Source organism: Podarcis erhardii (assembly GCF_964252035.2).
Source record: "Podarcis erhardii genome assembly, chromosome: 13".
NCBI classification, from domain to species: domain Eukaryota; kingdom Metazoa; phylum Chordata; class Lepidosauria; order Squamata; family Lacertidae; genus Podarcis; species Podarcis erhardii.
Genome location: NC_138502.1, coordinates 29344719 through 29364876, shown reverse-complemented (window position 1 = coordinate 29364876; position 20158 = coordinate 29344719). Strand labels below are relative to the sequence as shown.

At 44.5% G+C, this 20158-nt stretch overlaps 2 protein-coding genes across 5 annotated transcripts in view; one reads left to right on the top strand and one right to left on the bottom strand.

Annotated features, from left to right (window-relative positions):
- Positions 1–142: 142 nt before the first annotated feature.
- PSMC5 (proteasome 26S subunit, ATPase 5) lies at positions 143–8260 on the top strand. Its single transcript, XM_081838085.1, has 12 exons — positions 143–291; positions 1485–1556; positions 2455–2524; positions 3100–3197; positions 3934–3990; positions 4185–4415; positions 5024–5150; positions 6130–6320; positions 6692–6790; positions 6945–7055; positions 7507–7593; positions 8105–8260. The coding sequence occupies exons 1-12, from the start codon at positions 244–246 to the stop codon at positions 8156–8158; spliced, it is 1245 nt and encodes a 414-aa protein (XP_081694211.1). The 5' UTR covers positions 143–243; the 3' UTR covers positions 8159–8260.
- Positions 8261–10462: 2202 nt separating this feature from the next.
- The window catches only part of SMARCD2 (SWI/SNF related BAF chromatin remodeling complex subunit D2), a 29205-nt gene continuing 19509 nt past the window's right edge, over positions 10463–20158 (bottom strand). For 3 of the 4 annotated variants that reach the window (XM_081837947.1, XM_081837944.1, XM_081837946.1), the window contains exons 3-13: positions 18824–18866; positions 18110–18232; positions 17756–17875; positions 16720–16815; positions 15647–15748; positions 14869–15030; positions 14667–14764; positions 13526–13730; positions 12074–12196; positions 10961–11062; positions 10463–10568 (exon numbers count right to left, since the gene is read on the bottom strand). In XM_081837947.1, coding sequence (XP_081694073.1) covers positions 10515–10568; positions 10961–11062; positions 12074–12196; positions 13526–13730; positions 14667–14764; positions 14869–15030; positions 15647–15748; positions 16720–16815; positions 17756–17875; positions 18110–18232; positions 18824–18866 — 1228 coding nt within the window. In that variant the 3' untranslated portion in view covers positions 10463–10514. The remainder of the gene's footprint in view (positions 10569–10960; positions 11063–12073; positions 12197–13525; positions 13731–14666; positions 14765–14868; positions 15031–15646; positions 15749–16719; positions 16816–17755; positions 17876–18109; positions 18233–18823; positions 18867–20158) is intronic. The other variant, XM_081837945.1, reaches the window with a different exon arrangement.

The window sequence follows — 20158 nt, the reverse complement described above, 5'->3', positions numbered from 1 at the left end:
GCAATTCTTGCTCCGCCCCATACAGAACCCGGCAATCTAGAACCGGAAGTAGACCAATTAAACCAACTGTGGACCGGATCTCTTTGGAGCGGAAAGGGCGGGGAGAAGGAAACGGCTTCCTTTTCCCAAGAAGGGCGCTCGCGGGTCGGCCATGTTGATTGAGGGCAAGCAACCGGAAAGAGGAAGGAGGCCTTCCCTTCCCGCAGCTTCCGCCGTTGAGTGAGCGCATGCGCCTTTCAGTGAATGTGGATACCGGCGAGGGGGAAAATGGCGGTTGAAGGGCCGGAGCAGGTAAGCGGGTTCCTGCGAGTGCTGAGTCACTCCGGCCTCCGCTCTCTCTCACTGTTCTCACGGGGGTGTCTTGTTTGTAAAAGTGGGCGAGAGATAAGAGAGGTCCGTTTGCCACTTGCCTGGACAAAGGGGGAAGGGATGGCGGAGAGGCTTTCCTTAAAAATGGTGGTGGTGGGGGGGTTATAAACGGGGAATGAGAAGGAAGTTCGTTTGTGTGTGGATGCAGATTAACTGCGAAAGTGACGGAGATGTTGGCGGGGCAACAGGGGAAGGAGGTGGCCTGACGTTAAAGGGCTCCTGATCCGACAGAGGCGCTTGGTGGTATGAAGGCAATCTGGGTGGGTGTAGTTGCTGCTCAGCTGCGTTATTATTATTAATTGAATTTATATACCGCCCTATACCCGGGGGTCTCAGGGCGGTTCACAGTTAGAAAGCGGGGAAGGTGTGTCCTCCTTTGCCTGCCTTAAAATGATAATATGGGAGGGTCCACGTAATGTGGAAAGGTGGCTTGTAATGTCATGTGAAAGGTTACCGGTACTAGTAGTGATTGTGCTATTTATTAAACGTACAAACTGCGGGAGGCAGTGGAAGACAGGAGTGCCTGGCATGCTCTGGTCCATGGGGTCACGAAGTTTCGGACACAACTAAACAACAACCACCACCCTCTTTGCGTGAAGATCACAGAGTGGTTTCATGCAAGATGAAGACACAAAATGTACAGCACAATAAAACATCAAAAGGACTGCTGCCCATAGCTCCCCCTCCCACAAACACATTTTTTAAAGGCCATAGAGTGTTCAACCAGCCCTAAAGGCCTTTGGTGTAGACTAGAGGGATTTTTTTACCTGGCACCTAAAGATATGTAACAATGGCACCAGGCAAGACTGTCTGGGTGGGCATTCCACAAACGGGGAGCCATCGCAGAAAAGCCCGTTCTCACTTGCTGTCACTTCTAGGTGTTGGAGAGGGTGTTACTGCCTATTTTAAACAGTTAAAGGGTGCCTGTTTCTAAATAGTAGGTGTGCTAGCTCATGGGCTGGGGAGAGGAGTGAAACAGCAAATTGTAAGGTAGGGGTGACAATTCATGGTTTGGGTAGTGGGCTGTAATTTAACTTGGGGGGTGAGCTGTGCCTCTTGTCCTTGAGCTTATCTGTTTGTCTTCTCCTATTTGCTGTCCCAAATCTTTCGGGCAGATGGAGTTGGATGAAGGCAAAGGTGGGACTGGGCTGCGTCAGTATTACCTCTCCAAGATTGAAGAGCTACAGGTGAGATATTCTTGTTTCCTCGAGTAGGAGGATCAATATAAGTTCTCACTTTCTAAATCCTTTCTCAAACGCAGACAACACAACTTTCATACGCACAAGTTGTTTTAACATGTGGGGCATACTATGGCTAGTGGATCTTTAGATGATCTCCAGTCTCTTTCTTGGCTCACTTTTTTATTTCTATAGTGCCTATGTTAAGGGCAAGATATAGGCCCTCCTCTCAGGTTTATAATTAATGGATGAAGATAGGCATGCATTCTATAATGTGGTTTTGACAAAAAGTTTGCCGGGCTATGGCGTGTGTGTGTGTGTGTGTGTGTGTGTGTGTGTGTGTGTTCAAATACATTTCAACACACAGAGTATGTCTGTTTCTTCACTGTAAAAGACAAGACATGACACATAAAGGAAGGTGTTTGGAAGGAAAAGAGCGATCTCTTCGACAATATGGGGGGGGGGGAGAGTTGTGTATTTGCTACCCTTTTCTCACACCTTTCCTCCAGTGAGCTTAAGGCAGTTTACATGGTGGTTCTTCTCCCCCCTGCCCCACTCCTGCCGTGTGAGATAGGCTGGCTGAGACAGTAACTGACCAGTGCTTACTTGGAGAGCTACACAGCAAAGTGAGGAGTTGAACCTGAGTCTCCTTGACCTTAATCCAACACTCTAACCACCACATGCATCTGGTGTTTACATCCTGTTTGGAGTTAGCTGCTTTTCCACTCCTTAGGAAAAGATAATGCAATTATCCCTTGTTTGCCAGCTAGTAGCCAGAGTGCCCCAACTCATATCTCAGTGAAAATAAGTATCTGGTGGCTGGTGTAGGGGGAGCAAACACCCTTAGTTGACGGGGTACTATGTTATTTTGGGGTGAGGTGTCATCTTTCTCCATTTCTTCTTCAAGTTGATAGTCAACGATAAGAGCCAGAATCTCAGACGGCTGCAGGCACAGCGGAATGAACTCAATGCCAAGGGTAAGTTGGGGATTGTTCAGCAATCTTCAGTGTTGCTTTTGTGTTTTGGGAGAGGTTTGATGGCTTTTGTTTTTAAATTCTATTTCTACCCTGCACCCACGTTTTCCGCACTGGCAAAAACCAGTATATGTTTGCTACCTTAATTTGAAGCAACTTTGCTTTACTGATTATATTTTTATAAAGTGTAATGCTTTTATGTTAAGAATCTGTGGTCACTTTATGTAATCTCATAAATAAAATATCAAACATTGGGTGTATTTATAACTTGAAATGTAAATACTTTTAAATGTAATCAAAATAGAAAGCAGCAGAGTTCTGTTTACATAAAGCATTTTGTTTCTTTAAGGTGGTAAACTAAGCTTTTGGACTGTTCTGAAATAGATATGCTACTTATTTTCTTATTTCCCTTATTTCTTTTTATGAGAAAAAACCCCCGAGAAATGTTTCCTCCCTTGCTTCTGAAAATGTTGCCTCTCTAGGGAGGGGCAGTCTCTGAGTTGTCCAAGATGATGCTGAATTGGGAGACTTCCTCTCCATTGGTGCTAATGCTGTTTTGTTTTTTCTGACCACCCTAGTGCGCCTGCTTCGCGAGGAGTTGCAACTTCTGCAGGAACAAGGTTCCTACGTGGGTGAAGTGGTGAGGGCTATGGACAAAAAGAAAGTGCTTGTCAAGGTATGGTCACCCCCTGCATGTGTGTATCAGATATGTACATCTCTGTGTGTAGAGGAGGGTTGTCTTTCAAACAGGCTATGATTGTGAGTTGGGAATAATAACTGTTGGCATTTAAACAGCACTTTTCAATATTCAAAGCACAGTGTTAAAACTAGGACTGGGAAGAACATGGGTTCAAATACCAACCTAGCTGTGAAGTTCATTGGGTGATCTTGGGCTAGTTGCCATCTCTCACCCGAGTCTCTGCCCCACAAATTTGTGAGCAGAAAATGGGGGTTGAGAAGAGATGCAGGTATGCTGCTCTGAGCTCCTTGGAGGAAGAGCAGCATAAAAAGGACAGCTCTGTAAGGTTGAAATTGGAAGACAGTGGCATGTCTGAGGCCCCCAATTACTTCATGGTAGAGGTGAGAATTTTAACGTGGGTTCACAACTCAATTCACCTGTTACTTTGCTGTTTCTGAACAGAAGTAGCAAAAATGATTGGATATCTAGGTGCTTAATGAATCCTGTGTGGCTTCCAAAACTCTTTTTTATCTGTTTTTACAATAGTAATCTTCCTTAATAATATCTTCAAGTTGTTTTGCACTGTAAGCTAGAAGTGCTTTGCCATACGGGTGGAAGTGGGTATATTTTTCCTATGAGCCATGTTGACTGTTAATTTCTTTGACTGGACTTGTTTTGCCATTGATCCTGCAAGTGTTTGATTCTTACGGTAATAACTGGCCCTCTATTCCAGGTTCATCCTGAAGGCAAGTTTGTTGTTGATGTGGATAAAAACATAGACATCAACGATGTGAGTATTTGCTGGGCCATGTCTGGTATTCCACAGACATGGGAATACCAGAATGGGAATAGTGGTGTTTATGTCTCTGTTGGATTTGCATGTGTGCTGTTTTCTTTCCTGTGTCTGGGTTTGCTCTATCTTTTAAATGCCCCTGGGGAAACCCAGGGTGGAACATGCATCTCATGTACCTCTATACCACACAGGTAACCCCGAACTGCCGTGTTGCCTTACGGAATGACAGCTACACACTCCACAAGATCTTGCCAAACAAGGTGGACCCCCTGGTCTCATTGATGATGGTGGAGAAAGTGCCAGACTCCACTTATGAGATGATTGGCGGCCTTGACAAGCAGATCAAAGAGATCAAGGAAGTGATTGAGCTGCCCGTCAAGCATCCAGAGCTTTTTGAAGCTTTGGGCATTGCTCAACCCAAGGCAAGTGAAAAGAGATGTGGTGTCCCCACCATATCATGCCTCGCTTTCTCACTAGACCAGACTTTAGATAAATGGATAGACGATTACTCACACTTGACATTAACTACAAATAAGTATTGAAATACTCGTCCCACATGAAGAGAAGTAGTCCAGTTTGCTGTCGCCCCCATTTCCTGGGCCTTCTTTAGGGAGGGGTGCATCTGAAAGGTATGAGGGGCTATAGCACGTGCCTTGGTTCAGAAGGCCAAGGTTCAGCCCCTGGCATCTCCAGTTCAAGGGAAATAGCCTGTCTCAGAATGGAAAACAACTACTGTTCAGGGCTAGGCAGACCCAAGGGTCTGTCTTGGTATAAGGCAGATTCCTGGGACTCCATGCCTACGACAAATGGAGGGTGGGTAGAAAGCAGGCCTCTGTATTAAAAGCCCGCAAAAGGATGCAAATTGTCTACACCTTTTCTTTCATCGCCCCAACTGACACCATCAAGGTACTAGACAGTCTGCAAAAGAGGTTGTCAGACGTGCTGTGCTGCCATGAGTTCCTTTCTCTTCCTCTCCACTAAATGCGTTTAGTTCCCTCCCCATACTAATCTCATGTTACACTTATTGCAGGGTGTGCTGCTGTATGGACCTCCTGGGACTGGGAAAACTTTGCTGGCCCGAGCAGTGGCTCATCACACTGATTGCACGTTCATCCGTGTCTCTGGCTCTGAGCTTGTGCAGAAGTTCATTGGGGAAGGTGAGTGAGGCGGGGTGGATGGGAGAGAGAAAGTTTTTATTATTTATCACATTTTTATCCTTCCCTTATTCTAGCCTGGGATTTAAGGCAGTGTGCTTTTTTAAAAAAGTTTTAAAATGATACATTTTCCATAAGTTTTTTATGGACTAGAACCTCTGTTTTCGAGCATCTCAGAAGTTGAATGTTTTGGCTTTCAAATGCTGAAAACCCAGAAGTACCTGTTTCAGTTTCCGAACGATTTTTGGAAGCTGAATGTGTTATACGGCTTCCGTTTTGAGTTTCCCTACTGTATTGAGGCTTCCACTTTCAGGTTTTGAACGTTTTGGAAGTCAAACGGTCTTCCAGAATGGATTACATTTCGAAAACCGAGGTTCCACTGTACATATATAAAACATTAACCATTATGAGTCACTTCTCTTAGGACTTCCCAGTCCATCTCTCTATGGCATTCCATTCAAACTTTATTAGGCAGTGTGCACGTTATTCTCAGGAGACCCAACCATCCAGGCACTGATGAGACCCAGCCCTCCTTAGTTTCAGTTAAGGTGGCAGCTCATGTACCTTAGACCATACCTGGGGATCCATGTATACTTTTTCCCACTAGAAAAAGGTAGCTGCCTGTACAGTTGGCGGATGACTTGAAAAAGACTGTTTACAATTTAGCAGCACCTGAAAATGGGAGTTCTACGGTCCTCCAAGCACAGAATTACTTGGTCGCGAGATTCCAGTTCTGTGATCAAGTTGCCCCTTTGTCATAATCAACAATCAGGGTATGCCTGTTGATTGAGCACTATTCTACCCGTCTCTTAAAAATGCAACTAGGCTCTCTGAGATGGGGCTGGCGGGATGGTTTGTGTTTGATAGAGGGGTAAGGGAGCATTTTTAGATAGGGCTATATGTTTGGGGGATGAGCTGATCTAGCTCTTGGGGGGGCACTGCAGTAATTGCTAAAGGATCTTGGCTTGTTTCCTGGTGGCAGGTGCACGGATGGTGCGTGAGCTCTTTGTCATGGCCCGGGAGCACGCTCCCTCCATTATCTTCATGGATGAGATTGATTCCATTGGCTCCTCCCGTCTGGAGGGTGGCTCTGGTGGGGACAGTGAGGTTCAGCGCACCATGTTAGAACTGCTCAACCAGCTTGATGGCTTTGAGGCCACCAAGAACATCAAGGTATGTTGTGAAAGGAACAGAATCCACATTTCCCCATCATTCTGTGGATTATGCACAGGAAAGTAGTTTGTATAATTGATGAAGTTTGAAGAATGTTGCTCTTCTTGGCATATTTTTTTTAAAGAAATACATAATTTGAACCTAGATTGCACTTAAGGCTATGAAACCTTGCTACCAACCAACTATAGAGGGACACAAGTGGAGGAGGAGGCAGAGGATTCCGGCTGGAGAAGAGAAGTAATAGGTGGCTTGGGGAACGTTTACTGTGGTCTGTTGATGGGGAGCGGGGATAGATGTAGCATCTGCTGGTATTTATTAGCCAAAACACTCCATATAGGCTTCTAGTGAAATACTCTTTTTGTCCTGTTTAGGTCATCATGGCGACCAACCGCATAGACATCTTGGATTCAGCCCTGCTTCGCCCTGGGCGTATCGACAGAAAAATTGAATTCCCTCCACCAAATGAAGAGGTAATGGAGACTTTGTGGGAGACAGCCATTGTATTTCTTCCTGTAGTAGGCTTTCCCTCGATAGCTTCTCTTACCCTGGCAGCCAATGTCCCTGTTTGCTAAACTGCATTGTCATTTAAGTGCCGCTTCCTCTCTCCTTCCTGTCACTCCACAGGCTCGACTTGACATCTTGAAGATCCACTCTCGCAAGATGAACCTGACACGGGGAATTAATTTGCGGAAAATTGCGGAGCTGATGCCAGGGGCTTCAGGGGCTGAGGTCAAGGTAAAGTAGCAAGTTTTGTGTCTGATAATTCTGCTCCCCAAGTTTGGCACCCCTTCTCTAACTACCACATGCAGCATTAAGGATCATTTGATTATCAAGGCCTGCTAGAGATTATTGGTAACACTTTCTGAGGCTTGTATGTTTGCATCAGTGAGCGGAAGGGACTTCAGACATAGATTTTAAAAATCAAGGATTTCGGAATCTCTTGTGGTGGTGTGTGCACCCACACATTCAAACTATTTTGATACTCTTGGGTTGTCCTGACCAACCATTTCCCATCAGTGGAGAGGTTCAGTACCTAGTCATATGTACTAATCTCACACACATCCACTTTGATGGCTATCATTTTGTTATCCTTGGGTGGGGCAGAAGCAAGCCTACCTGAGTTGTATATGCTCTTGGCATTTGTGTGGGGCAGCTCAGGTGGGTCCCTTACATTTCTGTTTTGCAGGGTGTGTGCACAGAAGCTGGAATGTATGCGTTGAGGGAAAGGCGGGTACATGTAACTCAAGAAGACTTCGAGATGGCTGTAGCAAAGGTATTGTGGGCTGTGGGTATGAGGGAAGGGCTATTCTTTGGGGTGGAGAGAGCCCAAGATGTAAGGGATTTGCATTTTGTTGCTCTTGTCATCAGTGTTTATGTCAGAACTTGCTTCCTAAGGTGCTTCCTTTCTCCTAAGGTGCTGCAGAGATTAAATGAAGGTGTGGGTAATAGTGGGGACCTTATAGTTTAGTCACTTGTTACATTAAGGCTGTACTTTTACAGAGAAAGCCTATGTGGTTTGTTCCAGGGCAGGGTAGACAATACAAAAAGAAAAAAAGCCCACATCCATTTTTGTGGGAGGGATATGGAAGGAATAATGAGAGTTTAATGCATATATTCAGGGTGGGATTGGAGCTGAGACTTCATCTTGTCCAACAGATGGTATACAAAAAGGTTACTAAATTGTGTAGAATTTGGGTAGCCATTTAACTGCTTGGAAGTTCGATCTCTGTTACTGGCCTTTTTGCCTTTCTGACTTTATTTCTAATGTTCTTTCTCTTTGGCAGGTTATGCAAAAAGACAGTGAGAAGAATATGTCTATCAAGAAGCTGTGGAAATAAGTTGCTGTCCCAACCCAAACAAGTGAATTCCGACCTCATTCTCCACTGTAATCTTTACTCCCCAATGTCCTTCCCCCCTCTTAATAAAACTTAATATTAACAGTTGTGCTTGTAAATAGAGGAAGGAGAAGCACAAAAATTTGTGCTTAAATACTTATCTATTCCTCCAGTTCTACAGAAAATTAGCTCCCAGAAGCAGACCTGTCTTTTGGTACAATAGATTTCATTCCACTGACTGTGGGAAGGTAAAATGTTGAAGCACTGTTAAGGCCCAAGGTCAAATAGCTATATTTGAAAAGCCTCTTTAATGCCATTCTTAATTGAATGCTATGTTAAACACCCTAAGTGTTGGTATTTCCCAGTGTATCTTTTCCTCAAATCATGACGAGTGGGCTTGTGAGTCTTTCGACCCATCAAATATCAATTCTCTGTCCTAGAGCCCTTATAGAGTTGGTATGAAAAGAGAACCGCTGAGAGATGATTTATCATGATCTGTATGAAACAGTGTTATTGTTCAAGGAAGCCTGTCTTTGGAGCACTCAACTAGAAACTGTGATCAGGAGAAATTTTAAAGTGAACTGATTAAATTTGCTGGCCTCGGATTGTTACTCAGATCACACATTTCTAAAATTCGGTGTCATTTTAGACAAATGTGTGCAAGGGTGAGGAACCTGTGCCCTTCCTGATGTTGAGTGGCAGTTCTCATTGGCTCCAGCCAGCATGCCTCAAAAGGAGGAGTCTAACATCTGGAGCACCACAGGCTACCACTACAAGGCTACAATACAGCTAAAAAGAAATGGCGTTCAGTAGCTAGATTTTGTTACATATAATTTTGAGTGCTAAAATGAAGCTGCGTAAAAGAAATCTTGGAAAAAAGTAATGCATACTAGGTTCCCAAGTGCTTCAAAGTGGGCAAATTTAAAGAAGCAGCTTGTTGTGAGACAGCAGGCCTACTTCTCCCCATTCTTCCACCTCCAAAAGCCAGAGCGCAGAAAGGTGGCAGGGGTGCAGCAATTAGCTGGAGGACCTACTCCAAAGAACTGGTTGTCCGAATTTTTCAAATTACAGAAAAAATTATCACACTGTGGTAGCCAGAACTTGTCTGCTTTGTAGAGATTCTCACAATGAATTTAGTATTCCATGTAATACCTGTTCAACTGGACCTTGAGCGTAAGAGCTTATAAGTTACTTGTGTCTCACTTATAGCATGGCAGTGAACCTTGCATAAGCAAAGCAAGGATGTGGCAGCTGTGGCCCATTGGATATCACTGGCGTCCTAATTCGCATCAGCCCTAACCATTAGGGCCAAAGATGATGGGCGCTGTAGCTCAACGCCTGGTGAACCACAGTTCCCTCATCCTGCTACAGCTGAAAGGTACATCTGCTCCTCGAGAGCAGCCTCCGTTTGTAGGGCAGAAGAGAAATCAGGCAAGCTTAATTCAAGCTGCTGCTTAAGAGTACTTTTATTAGAAAACATTCAACATAGAAACTGGTAACATTCTTGTTCATAGTGAGTGAACATCCCATCAGCTCCTACTTGGCCAACTACATCTCAAGAGAAGGACCAGAAAGCAAGGAGGATATATTCTAGATTTAAGTGCCGAGGGGCCAGGAGCTTGGGGATTGAAGGCACTTGGGGTGGGGGGTGGCAAGAAGGCTCAAGCAAATCTCCCCTTGGCTGGTAGCCTCAAATGTTTCCTGCAGTACATGTGGCCTTGACCGAAGAGGAACAGGTCTCCACTATTCACTTTTTAAACTTCGTGCTGGAGAACCATGGAAGAAATATCAACTGATTGTCATTAACAGAACAGCAAAACAAACAAACCCCTCTTCAGAACCATGCTGTTTCAGAGGGAGGAAGGGCACCAATACATATTAACAACAAACTTCCCGTTACGAAAAAACCAAACCTGCTCCCCCAAAAAAGAGATAGTGCAAAGACTAAATGCCAGCAAGCAAGGCTGACACTTTGGAATGGATGAAGCTTTGGTTAAAAATTGAGCAGCAGAAGCAGCCACCCAACATTGCAAGGGAGGCTGCTGAGACTCAGCTAAGAGGTAGAAGGCAACTCAAAAATTCCCAGTGTCCCAGAGGCAAAGCACATAGGAAGGGTAAAGGGTGGGGGTGGGGGTCTGAGGAAGGAGAGGAGCTCACTTTTCTCTCTAAAGGAGGTTTTAAGCCTTGTATAATCCCCAGGTGGATACTGAATAAGCTTCCCCGGTATCCCCAAATGAGACAATGGGGGCAGAACTCCCCCAGCCCTGATAGAGGCAGAGGATTTTGGACAAGCATTGCCTGGCTGCTGGTCCACTCCGAAGTACCACAAGGTGCAGAAGGGGTGCTGAAGGTGGCAGCGCTAGGTAAGGCGAACGCCAAGCACTTGTTCCAGTTCTTGTCTGCGCTGCTGAACCTGGAAGATACAAGAAGGTCACAGTGATGAGCAGGAGCAAATAAGCACAGCCAGGCATATGTTTTGCCTCCCATGGCAGAAGCACAGTGAGGCCTTCCTTGCTCTCCAAGGGCAAGAGTCTGATTCTCAGGTGTACAATCACTGAGGAAAGTAAATGGGAGAAGAACGGAGCAAGTGGAGGCTGTAGATCACTTGCTGGGATCAGCTGTTAAGCAGCAGTACAAAAGGAATCCAGGGAAGGGGCAAAAAGAAAGCAAGAAAGGCGATTATTGGGGTGTGCTGGAACTGAAAATAACATCCTCCCTGGCCAAGTCCAGGTTGGGAAGATGCCGCATGACTTTAAATAATAGGGAATGCCATATAAACACTTTGCAGAAATAGCCTCTCCAGACCTTGGCAAAGATGTGTCTCCCAACAGCCTCCTGCATCCACGGTTGTTGGTAGAACTCCGCACGCCTCTCCTCTTCAGGGTTCCCAACCACGTCGGTAATGATCTAGAGCAAAATGGGGGGAAAGGGGAAGCTATTTCCTGTGCTGCCAATGTTGAGAGTTTCAAAACAGCGACTGCAGCAAGATTACTAAAACTGCCTTGTTGAGTGTCACTATAACCCAGCAATGTGTGCAACAGAGGCCAATGAGATGCTCACAAACATGGCACTGGTTTCTCTCTTAGTTTCATCTGTTTGGCACTCTCACGCCTTTTCAAAATACCACATTTCCAGCTGGAATACATCAATGATTTACTTTGCACATTTCTGCCAGTCTCCAAGAATCAAAACGTTCCTGAATTATTTTAACTGGCAAAGGAGGAAGGGGTAGACTAGGTGGACAAAAGACATGTTAGACATGGCTTACATATAGGGAATTGGGCTGAGCATGGAGAGAAACTAACATCAAAGGCCTGGGCATTCCCACTGTCTTGTCCTACAAGGGTCACGAGCCGGAATTGTGGCTGCAAATCAATGTATATAAGTTAATGGGAACCCAGTGTTGCTTTTGTGGAACAGAGAGATCTTTGGCCTTGCATTTGTGCTATTTTTATTTCTGTGCTAGGCTGTATTTGCTCTTGTGTTTACTTTTGCTGTTGCATTTGGCCATTTTTTCCCTGTTCCATGGGTTAGTGTTCTTACATATTAACACTGATTACTTGCAACTGTTCATATCTGAATTCTATTTATTGCTCTTCATTTGTTATGTCATGAGATGCCTTGGGAACAATCTTGTGGAAAAGCAAGATGCAAATAATTGAATGACTTCGGGTGCAGCAAGTGGTCAGGGAGCATTAGAAGCTGTAGAAGCTGTAGCACTGAAGCTGTGTCACGCAAGAGGAGCCCCAGCACCACCATGCATACCCTTATGCTAGAATCCTATACACACACATCCCTGGGGGTAAGCTCCATTGAACTCACTGGGATTTCCTTCTGGGCAGACATGCATAGAATTGTGCTGATAGTCCTTTTGCACACCCCTACCTGGTTTCTTCAGAGCCCAGTCCCTAAATTTACCTTCAAGTCCCTCTGCTGAGATCTGATCCACTCCTGGATGAAGTCCTGGGGATTGTTGCTGAAACTCAGCATAAAATCTCGCTGTGTCTTCAGCTGGTTGATCGACTCAATGGTTTCATGGATCTAAATGTGAATAAAGGATGTAGGGGGTTTTGATGAAGGAAAAGAAGTGCTCCTCAGACTGAATAAGTCCTGACTACTGATTCAGGGGCCTGCAGGTTTAGGCCAGCACAGGGCGACAGGGAAGAAAGCAGCAGAGACAGAAGTATGACATTTGGAGGTAAGAGTAACGGAAGCACTTCCCACCATAAAGCAATGGCTTCATGTTGCCTGACAATTTGGGGTAGGGAAGGAAGACCTAAAGAGAAAGGAGTATCAGATACAGACACAAAGTATTGGAAAGATTAAGTGCCTAGTTTTCTATATCGTTTAACTTCCTCTCAAGCCTTGCCCTCCTTTCTTCCTCCATAATCGCCAGCCCTTCGGGCACAGTCTCTCCCCACCCCCAGGTCTATGTGCGTTCACTGTAATTTGTACTAACTCCTAAGGCTAGAGCAAGCTATATAACCAGAGTTCTAGAACGAGGATCCCTGCTATTTTTTTTAATTTTTTTTTGCAGTACAATACTTTTGCAAATTAGGTTAGCATGCTTAGTCAGCAATGATTATGCAATGGGTTTGCATAATTTTGCAGGTGGGAGAAAGTAGAAAAAAGGTGGGAGGAAGAGAGCAAGATACAGAAAAAATGTATAGAGTAAGGACTGGATGGTCTTGGAGGTGAGATGTTCTGCTGCCATCACTGGTCTCTGTTTGTCAGAGCTAAAAACCTTGTTTAAATCCCACTCCCAAAATCAACTCCATGTTCTGAACACTCTGAATCCAATCTGTCATGGGTTCTGTTGGTTGCCATGCAGATTCCTAGCCCACCTGTTTACAGACAGCAAGAAGAGAGCCAGCCATCTGCCTAGACTTCCAACTCTCCAGATGCCAGTCTATTCACAGCTTGCCAACTTGCTCCTCCCCATTCCCCCTGCTCTTAAGACCAAATCCTACCTACTTGCTGTGTAACAGAGTCAATGCTTTTCTAATACCCCCCAAAAAAGAATTCAGAATTTCAGATTATACAAAACTACTTCAATATGTAGGAAAACAAGATGTGCAGCCTACTCAACAAAAATGGGACAACTTGCACAACCTTGCTTTACTTGCACTGTTTATTGCAAGTACAGAATTTGAAATTAATACAAAATATTAGATTGCCAAAGCAAGGTTGGATAGGTAAATGTCGCACTATCTTGAAAACAGGTAGAGGCATCCCCTGCTTATATTTTGGGGATAAGCTGAGTGCCCCTGCAGGGCAAGGAGAGCATTACAGTTTGTAAGGTGGCCCCCAAAGTTTGTAAGGTGGCATGCTTGATTCTGCTTCCTGCCCCAATGGTCACCAGGGACCTACCTTGACATCCAGGGAGGCAATTTCCTGCTGGTTGGTAGTGGAGGCCAAGAAGTTGCTCATTTGGGCCTTCAAGGGGTCATCCACTTCCACATCAATGTCATAACAGGCAGTCTTCTTCTGGTCATTAGGGTCCACACTGGAGGGGTGGGTAGGGACAGGAGGCTGGGATGAGGGCTGAGAATCTACATCTCCCCAAGAGCTGTTCCTTCACCAGCACCCCACAAATATTAGGGTTAGGAATTGACTCTCTCATACCCAACTGCCCCATAGGGCTTCAACAGAGGAGAAACAGAGTAATCTGAATGGCAGGGGTACACCCAAATTAAGATGCACAAATACATATGAATCCAAGGAAACTAATATAGCGTGTTCCAAAAATATTTTTATTTATTTGAAGTATGCATATGCTGCCTTTCCTGGACTCAAGGAAGAATTATAATATAGAAATTAAAGCAGACAATGAAACCACATCATAGCAAATTTCATAAGCAGGAAAACACATCAACCTCAGAAAGTAAAATAAATGGACCTCACAGTCTTTTCAAAAGGATACTACAGAAGAACTAATCTTTTTTAGGCTTGAAACTAGTTCTGACACACACAAAAATCACATTTATATATGCTGCTCCAGTGGCAGAAAGCTTCCATCACTTCCTAGATACACCAACAGCATCTCCTTCAGATGCCCTGGAGAAAAAACTCCACCCTACCCTGATACTAATTTTTATAAATATTGTTTATCTTCTTAAACAGTTCTATGAAACAAGCCAACATTATTCCCATTTCACAGACGGGAACTCGGGAAACACATGGCTTGTCCCAAGGCCAAATATGATTGTCCATGGAAGAGGTGGGATCCCCCCACATATTACTATGATTGAGATTATACTATCTCCCCTTTCTCTCTCTGATGGAAGCTGCATTCCAGAGAGAGATAACAACCAATCAGAGCACAGATGGGGAGCCTCTTCAGACCTGAAACCCTCCAGGTGTTGCTGGACTCCATCTCCCATCAGCCCCAGCCACCAAGGCCACCGATCAGGAATGATGGGAGTTACAGGCCACCAACATTGGTAGTCCCAGGTTCCAACCCCTGAATTAAGAGCTTGCTCAGTTTCAGCTCCTGCCACGCCAGCTCTACCTGATCACATGGTTGATAACAATGGGATCTGGATGTTGCAGGAGCCCCGCCAGCTTCATGGGGATCTCAGAGAATCGCATGCGGATGCAGCCAAAGATCTAGAATGGATCAAGAGAGCATGCCATGAATAAGCCCTGAGGCAAAAGGCGGGGTGGGAGGGAAGGAGAGATGGGGCAGGGAGGCAAGCCATGTATCTACTGACCTGGCGAAAGTATCGGTTGCAGTTGATGTACTCTCGCTCATGACTGTCCTGGAGCTTGTTGTGTTTGATGTAGAGCCACAGAGCCTGCATGATGCTGGCCCGAGTCTGAGTGTGAACGCCCAGAAGGCGAGCCAAACGGGGATCCAGCTTGTACTGGGGAGGCTGCAAGGGTAATATTGCCTGGTTAATATGCACTTGAAGTAGGGTCCTCTGTAACCTCAGACCAAACTGAGTGTTGCAACCTGCTCGCATCTCCAAATCAGGAATGATTAATGGGACCCATCTGAATAACCATCAAGAGAGAGAGACGATCTGTAGCCAAGTGGTTATCCCAGGCGGACTCTGGCCAGGCCACCGAACCACCCACCCCACCCACCAGTTCTAATCCATAAGCAGAAACATTCATGAAAAGGAAGTCTGTTTTCATACTCCAAATGAATTACAGTCAACAGAAAGTCTGCAAGAGCACCAGCCTCTGAATCCAGTGCCTTCTCATTCTCAATTGTATCTTCATAGTCCTACTTGGGTTGGAAACTTACTTTTTAAATCACAAGCACTGAGATTAATAGGAATCCAAATTCAGCACAATACTATGGTATCCTCAAGAAGGAGAACAGCTGTACATATTATCACACGATTTGTGATAATAAAATATGGAGAAAGAAGCTTCTGATCTAGTACTGCTGTGCCATGAACGTAATGTGCTTGGGAACCTGATAATTTCAGGGCACTACAACTCGCCTGCTCTCACCACCTACTGGCGCTTGTTCCTTGTTACCTGATGATCCAGCATGAGCAGAAGGGTGCATTTCACATTGACGTCGCCTGGGCGCTTGACTTGGAAGCCATCTGTCTCTTGGGTTGTGGCCATCCGGTGCCACTGAAAGGGAAAAAGCCATATGAGATAGTGCAAGACAAACATGGGGAACAAACTGGTTCATTTTATCATACAGTAGCTGATATTTTAATGGTTGGTTTTCATGTTTTACCCTTGCTCTTTTAATCAGGTGGGGTTACAGAAGTTTTTATACTATTATCATCTCAAATATCAACAGAACACATATGGGAAACAGCCCAGCCTTATCCACTACTCTTACTCCATCCCCGGTATCTGAAGGAACCATGCAAGCCTCTCCAATGCTGTTCAATTAATCCAAAAGCACTTTAAATGAAGTCACTGAGACTGCCAAATATCGCAGTTCTAGCAATGGTGTAAAAAGGAACTGAAGACACTTCAATAGCATCTGTGCTAAAGGAAAGTTCTTTTTTTATTTGTATACATGATGTCAATCTTATAGACACACACACTCGGGAACCTTTAACTAAAGTAAGTGTGCCATTATGTGTCTATGTTGTGTGAAGTGGTGGAGATCACCATACGCAAAGGCTTCTCTAAGAATACTAGCACATGGTTCCACACAGTGAGTGAGTAAACTGTTGGTTTGGACATGGGAGATGCAGTCATTAAGCTCCCAAGGTAGCACAGAACCTAGTTTACCAAACAGGTTTGCGGTGAAGATAACCGAGACAGCATTGGAAGCATTCTGTATGCAATGGAAAGTTCTACAGAAATGAACACTGGTTATTGGTGGGGGGAACAGAACTTAGCTGGATACAACCACATGATGCCAGTACATAGCTCATCTTAAACCAAATCCAGGAACACCATCTGACCCCTCTTTGGGAACTGTTCTCTCCAGCAATTATGATTCCAGGACCTGACCAATCATCTGCAAATGAGGCCAATCATCCCTCTCGGTCAACAGCGCTGTTCTCAGCCCCAGTTGTGTATTTCTGCTCCTCTGAGCTGCCTCCCATTTCCCAGCACAAAACATGCACCAAGTCACCTACCTCCACCAGGTGGTTGTCTGGGCCATACAGCTCTTTGTCTAGCTCAATGACCAAGCTCTTGAAAAAGGATGAGAACTTCCTCTTCTGTTTACTTGGCTGAGATAGAAAGACACAGGAGAAACTGAGCCCCGCCTTTCCCAGAAGCACACAGACAGCACCGCTGCCAAAAATACATCTCTAAAAGTGAAGGACAAACAAGCGGGGTCAACTCTGCCAATGAGGGACATCATTTAGCTTGCGCAGTGTTAGGAGCGATACAGCCACTACTGACATCATCACTGTTATTGTGCTTTTCTGAAGAAAATGAGGGCCTTTCTATGAGACTGGGGAGAAAGAAGCTCTGGAAGAACTGGGAATTTTATAAAGTCTACATTCCATGAAGGTTGCCAGTTAAATGAGGAACAGTCCTTATTGTTGTGGAGTCTGAAATAATGCACTTCTGCTATGTTCTTCAGCAATGAGATCATTTGGATCCTTTCAATTAGATTTGTCAATCCAAACTCTGGGAGGTGGGGATTTATGGCGCTAACATGCAGCCAAGTTGAAAGGGAAACATCAAACTGTCTTTTTCCAGAAGGGAGTCAGAAAGAGCTAAAACAAATAACTGTGTCAAGAGATGAGGTACCAGGTCTTATTGACAATTAAAAATTAGCAAATTATCAGGTCCATATAGTATCTACCCAAGAATTCTTAAGGAACTCAAATATGATCAAACAGGAGAGCTCTATTGCCCTCATGTCTGCTTGTTTGCTTCCTATAGGCATCTGGTTGGCCACAGTGGGAAAGAGGATGTTGAACTAGATAGGTCTTTGGTTTGCACAAGCAGGACAAGGTGAAGGGAAGACACACAAGACGAGTCTTCTCCTGTATGGACTAGAGCTGAGGGTGCAGGGCTGGCTAGCTGAGATAATTGGGTGGGCCCATGTGTGCATGGGTATGAGTGATATAGGGTGTTTACCCTGAACTGATCTCCAGGGAAGCCTACATCAGCCACTTTCCACAAAGCTACCTATCAGCAGGGATGTTTCAGCCTTACATCGTCTAAGAGTTTGCCTTCCACACGAAGTTCCCACGAAGCTATGCGTTCACTGCCTTCAGATTCTTCCTTGCCAGGCGTAAAGGTATTGGAGATGTAAATGCGAAGCTTCCGCTTTTGCTGAAGTTTGGAGAGAAACATTCACTAAGGACAGCAATGGGATCAATTCAACCACACACCAATTCCTTTCCACAGGTTTGGTCCTTCTTCCCAAGGCAACCTGAGCTGGCAGTGTAAGTTGCTTCTATAACTGAAGCCTCAGACTGCCAAGGAACACCCCGAAGAAATTGATACTTTCGCTTTCTCCATCCCTGAAGGACTTGACTAACTCAGTCTCCTTCCATCCCTCCTCACCGTCAAAGGTTTCTTGATTGCCTCCTGGATTTCCATCCTCTTGCGGGCAATAGTCTGGTCCAGCTTGCGCTCAAAGGCCAGTAAATCCATGTAGGCCTGAGACTCTGGGACTAGCTCACGAATCTGTGAAGACAGAGTCTATCAGAATGCCATCTCTATCAAGACAAGCATCCTTTGCCTCTGAGTAATTAGACAGAAGGGGAATTTCAATGAGTTCAACTATCCAAGAATTGTATCATGTTCCCCATCACTCCCAGCACGAAGACTTACCTATTCCTGCTCTGCATATCATTGGGAAAAGGGGACAATAAAGCTTTATTCCCCTTTAGCAAAGGGTCAATATCATTCCATCTCACAATCACTTTCTATGATTGTTTTGAGGATAGTTACTTTGCAAATTAAAGTTGATTAACAATTGTAATAATGGCCTGATTGATTGGAATTCTTGAAAGATTGGCCAGCCCAGTGGGAACAACTGTGACATATGCAGCAAAATCTTCCAACACCCTCTAAAATACTGGGTTTATTATCCTCCCATTGCACAACTACATAGGAACAGCTCACTCCAAAAAACTGCACACCCGAAGAATTGTTCTAGAAAGAGCTGGCATAGCCTTGAGCCCTGCAATCTGTTTCTACCCATTTCTACAACATGTGCCCACTGCCTGCATCCTTCATTGAGGCCGAGAGCTCGCTCAGACAAGGAGCACTTACCCTCTGTGGCAGGACCTTGTCTGCCATCTTCCTCCTTTTGAGCCTGCAAGAATTGTGCAAAAAGAGCAAACTGTTAGAGGCCAAAAACGGTCTAGAATCTGGTGCATAAGATCCACATGTATGGAAAGCACAAACTACGCAACTGGAATGAATTTCAAAAGGGAATTCTATAATATAGCTCCACCTGTATCAGCTAAAACATCTTCCTTGCTTTAAAAATAGTGATAAACAAACTCCATGTAGCTCAGTTCAGAGTTGGCTTGCAAAGAAGGGAAAACAACTGGCATAAAAGGAAATTATTTTCAATGCCTCTTCTTTCCTAGCTCCAGTACCAGCTCCAATAGTAAAAATAAAAATAAAAATATGTAGCTCTAGTAGCAAAAGCATCTGATTTGCATTTAACACTGAAACTCAGATGATGAACATTTGTGCAGGGAGTGGGGATCAGAATACACTTGATACCAATCTCTATGCTTGTCCGCAGGAGAATGTGTAGCTATGTCATCAACGGTGATAGTTTTTGACTTCACAATAAGAGGGAAAATCAGGAAAACAGAGGCAGGAAGGATGATTTAGCAAGCCAAGAAAGGTCCTTTGCTTAAGCAGCAGGTCAGTCAGATTTGAGGTGTTTCCTGTTGCCTAGTCAGATAAACCTAGGGACTGTATAGCTTCACTATTCTCATCACTTGGCAATCTCCCTACATTGTGTTTTGTGGACCTGTAATACACCATTCCCCACAGCTTTTTGCCTTTAAAAAAAAATTGGGGGGTGGGCATGGTATGTTGAAAACTTCTGTCTGAGCTAATATTAGTGTCCAAGAATGATCAATTTCATTAAACATACTTTTTCACATGTGCAGAATCTCATTGTACATTCCTTGATGGAGTGGAATGTCAGAAAAAATGTTTGATTTTTTTTTTGTCGTAATATATCTGAGCATTTGAGATGTTCAAATTCATATTATGAACCAGCTAACTTAGAACTTTGGGAACATTATGGCTTTTGTAATATTCCTAAAAGGTGCCTGGCCTACCCTTCCCTCAAAAATACCTCAAGGGTCATATGCTTTGGCTTTATGCAGATTTCAGCTGATTCATTATTTTCGTGGTGAGAATGATACTCTTTGAAGACTCACTGCCACATTTCAAACAATTTTTTAAAAAATGCATTCACATTTCACCATGTGTGTATTTATTTTTATTTTAAAAAATAGAATAGCTACTGCTACTCCCACCCGCATCCTGATCTGGATCATAACCATAGCACAGTTGGGCTTTCAACCTCCCACCCACCCACCCTCCCACCCACCACCCACACTGCAGCTCCAACAAAAC

Excerpts from the sequence above, each read along its gene's own strand:
- PSMC5 (XM_081838085.1), top strand. The coding sequence starts at position 244 with ATGTGGATACCGGCGAGGGGGAAAATGGCGGTTGAAGGGCCGGAGCAG. Across the intron at positions 292-1,484 it reads CGGTTGAAGGGCCGGAGCAG|ATGGAGTTGGATGAAGGCAA; the intron begins GTAAGCGGGTTC and ends TCTTTCGGGCAG. Across the intron at positions 4,416-5,023 it reads TGGGCATTGCTCAACCCAAG|GGTGTGCTGCTGTATGGACC; the intron begins GCAAGTGAAAAG and ends CACTTATTGCAG.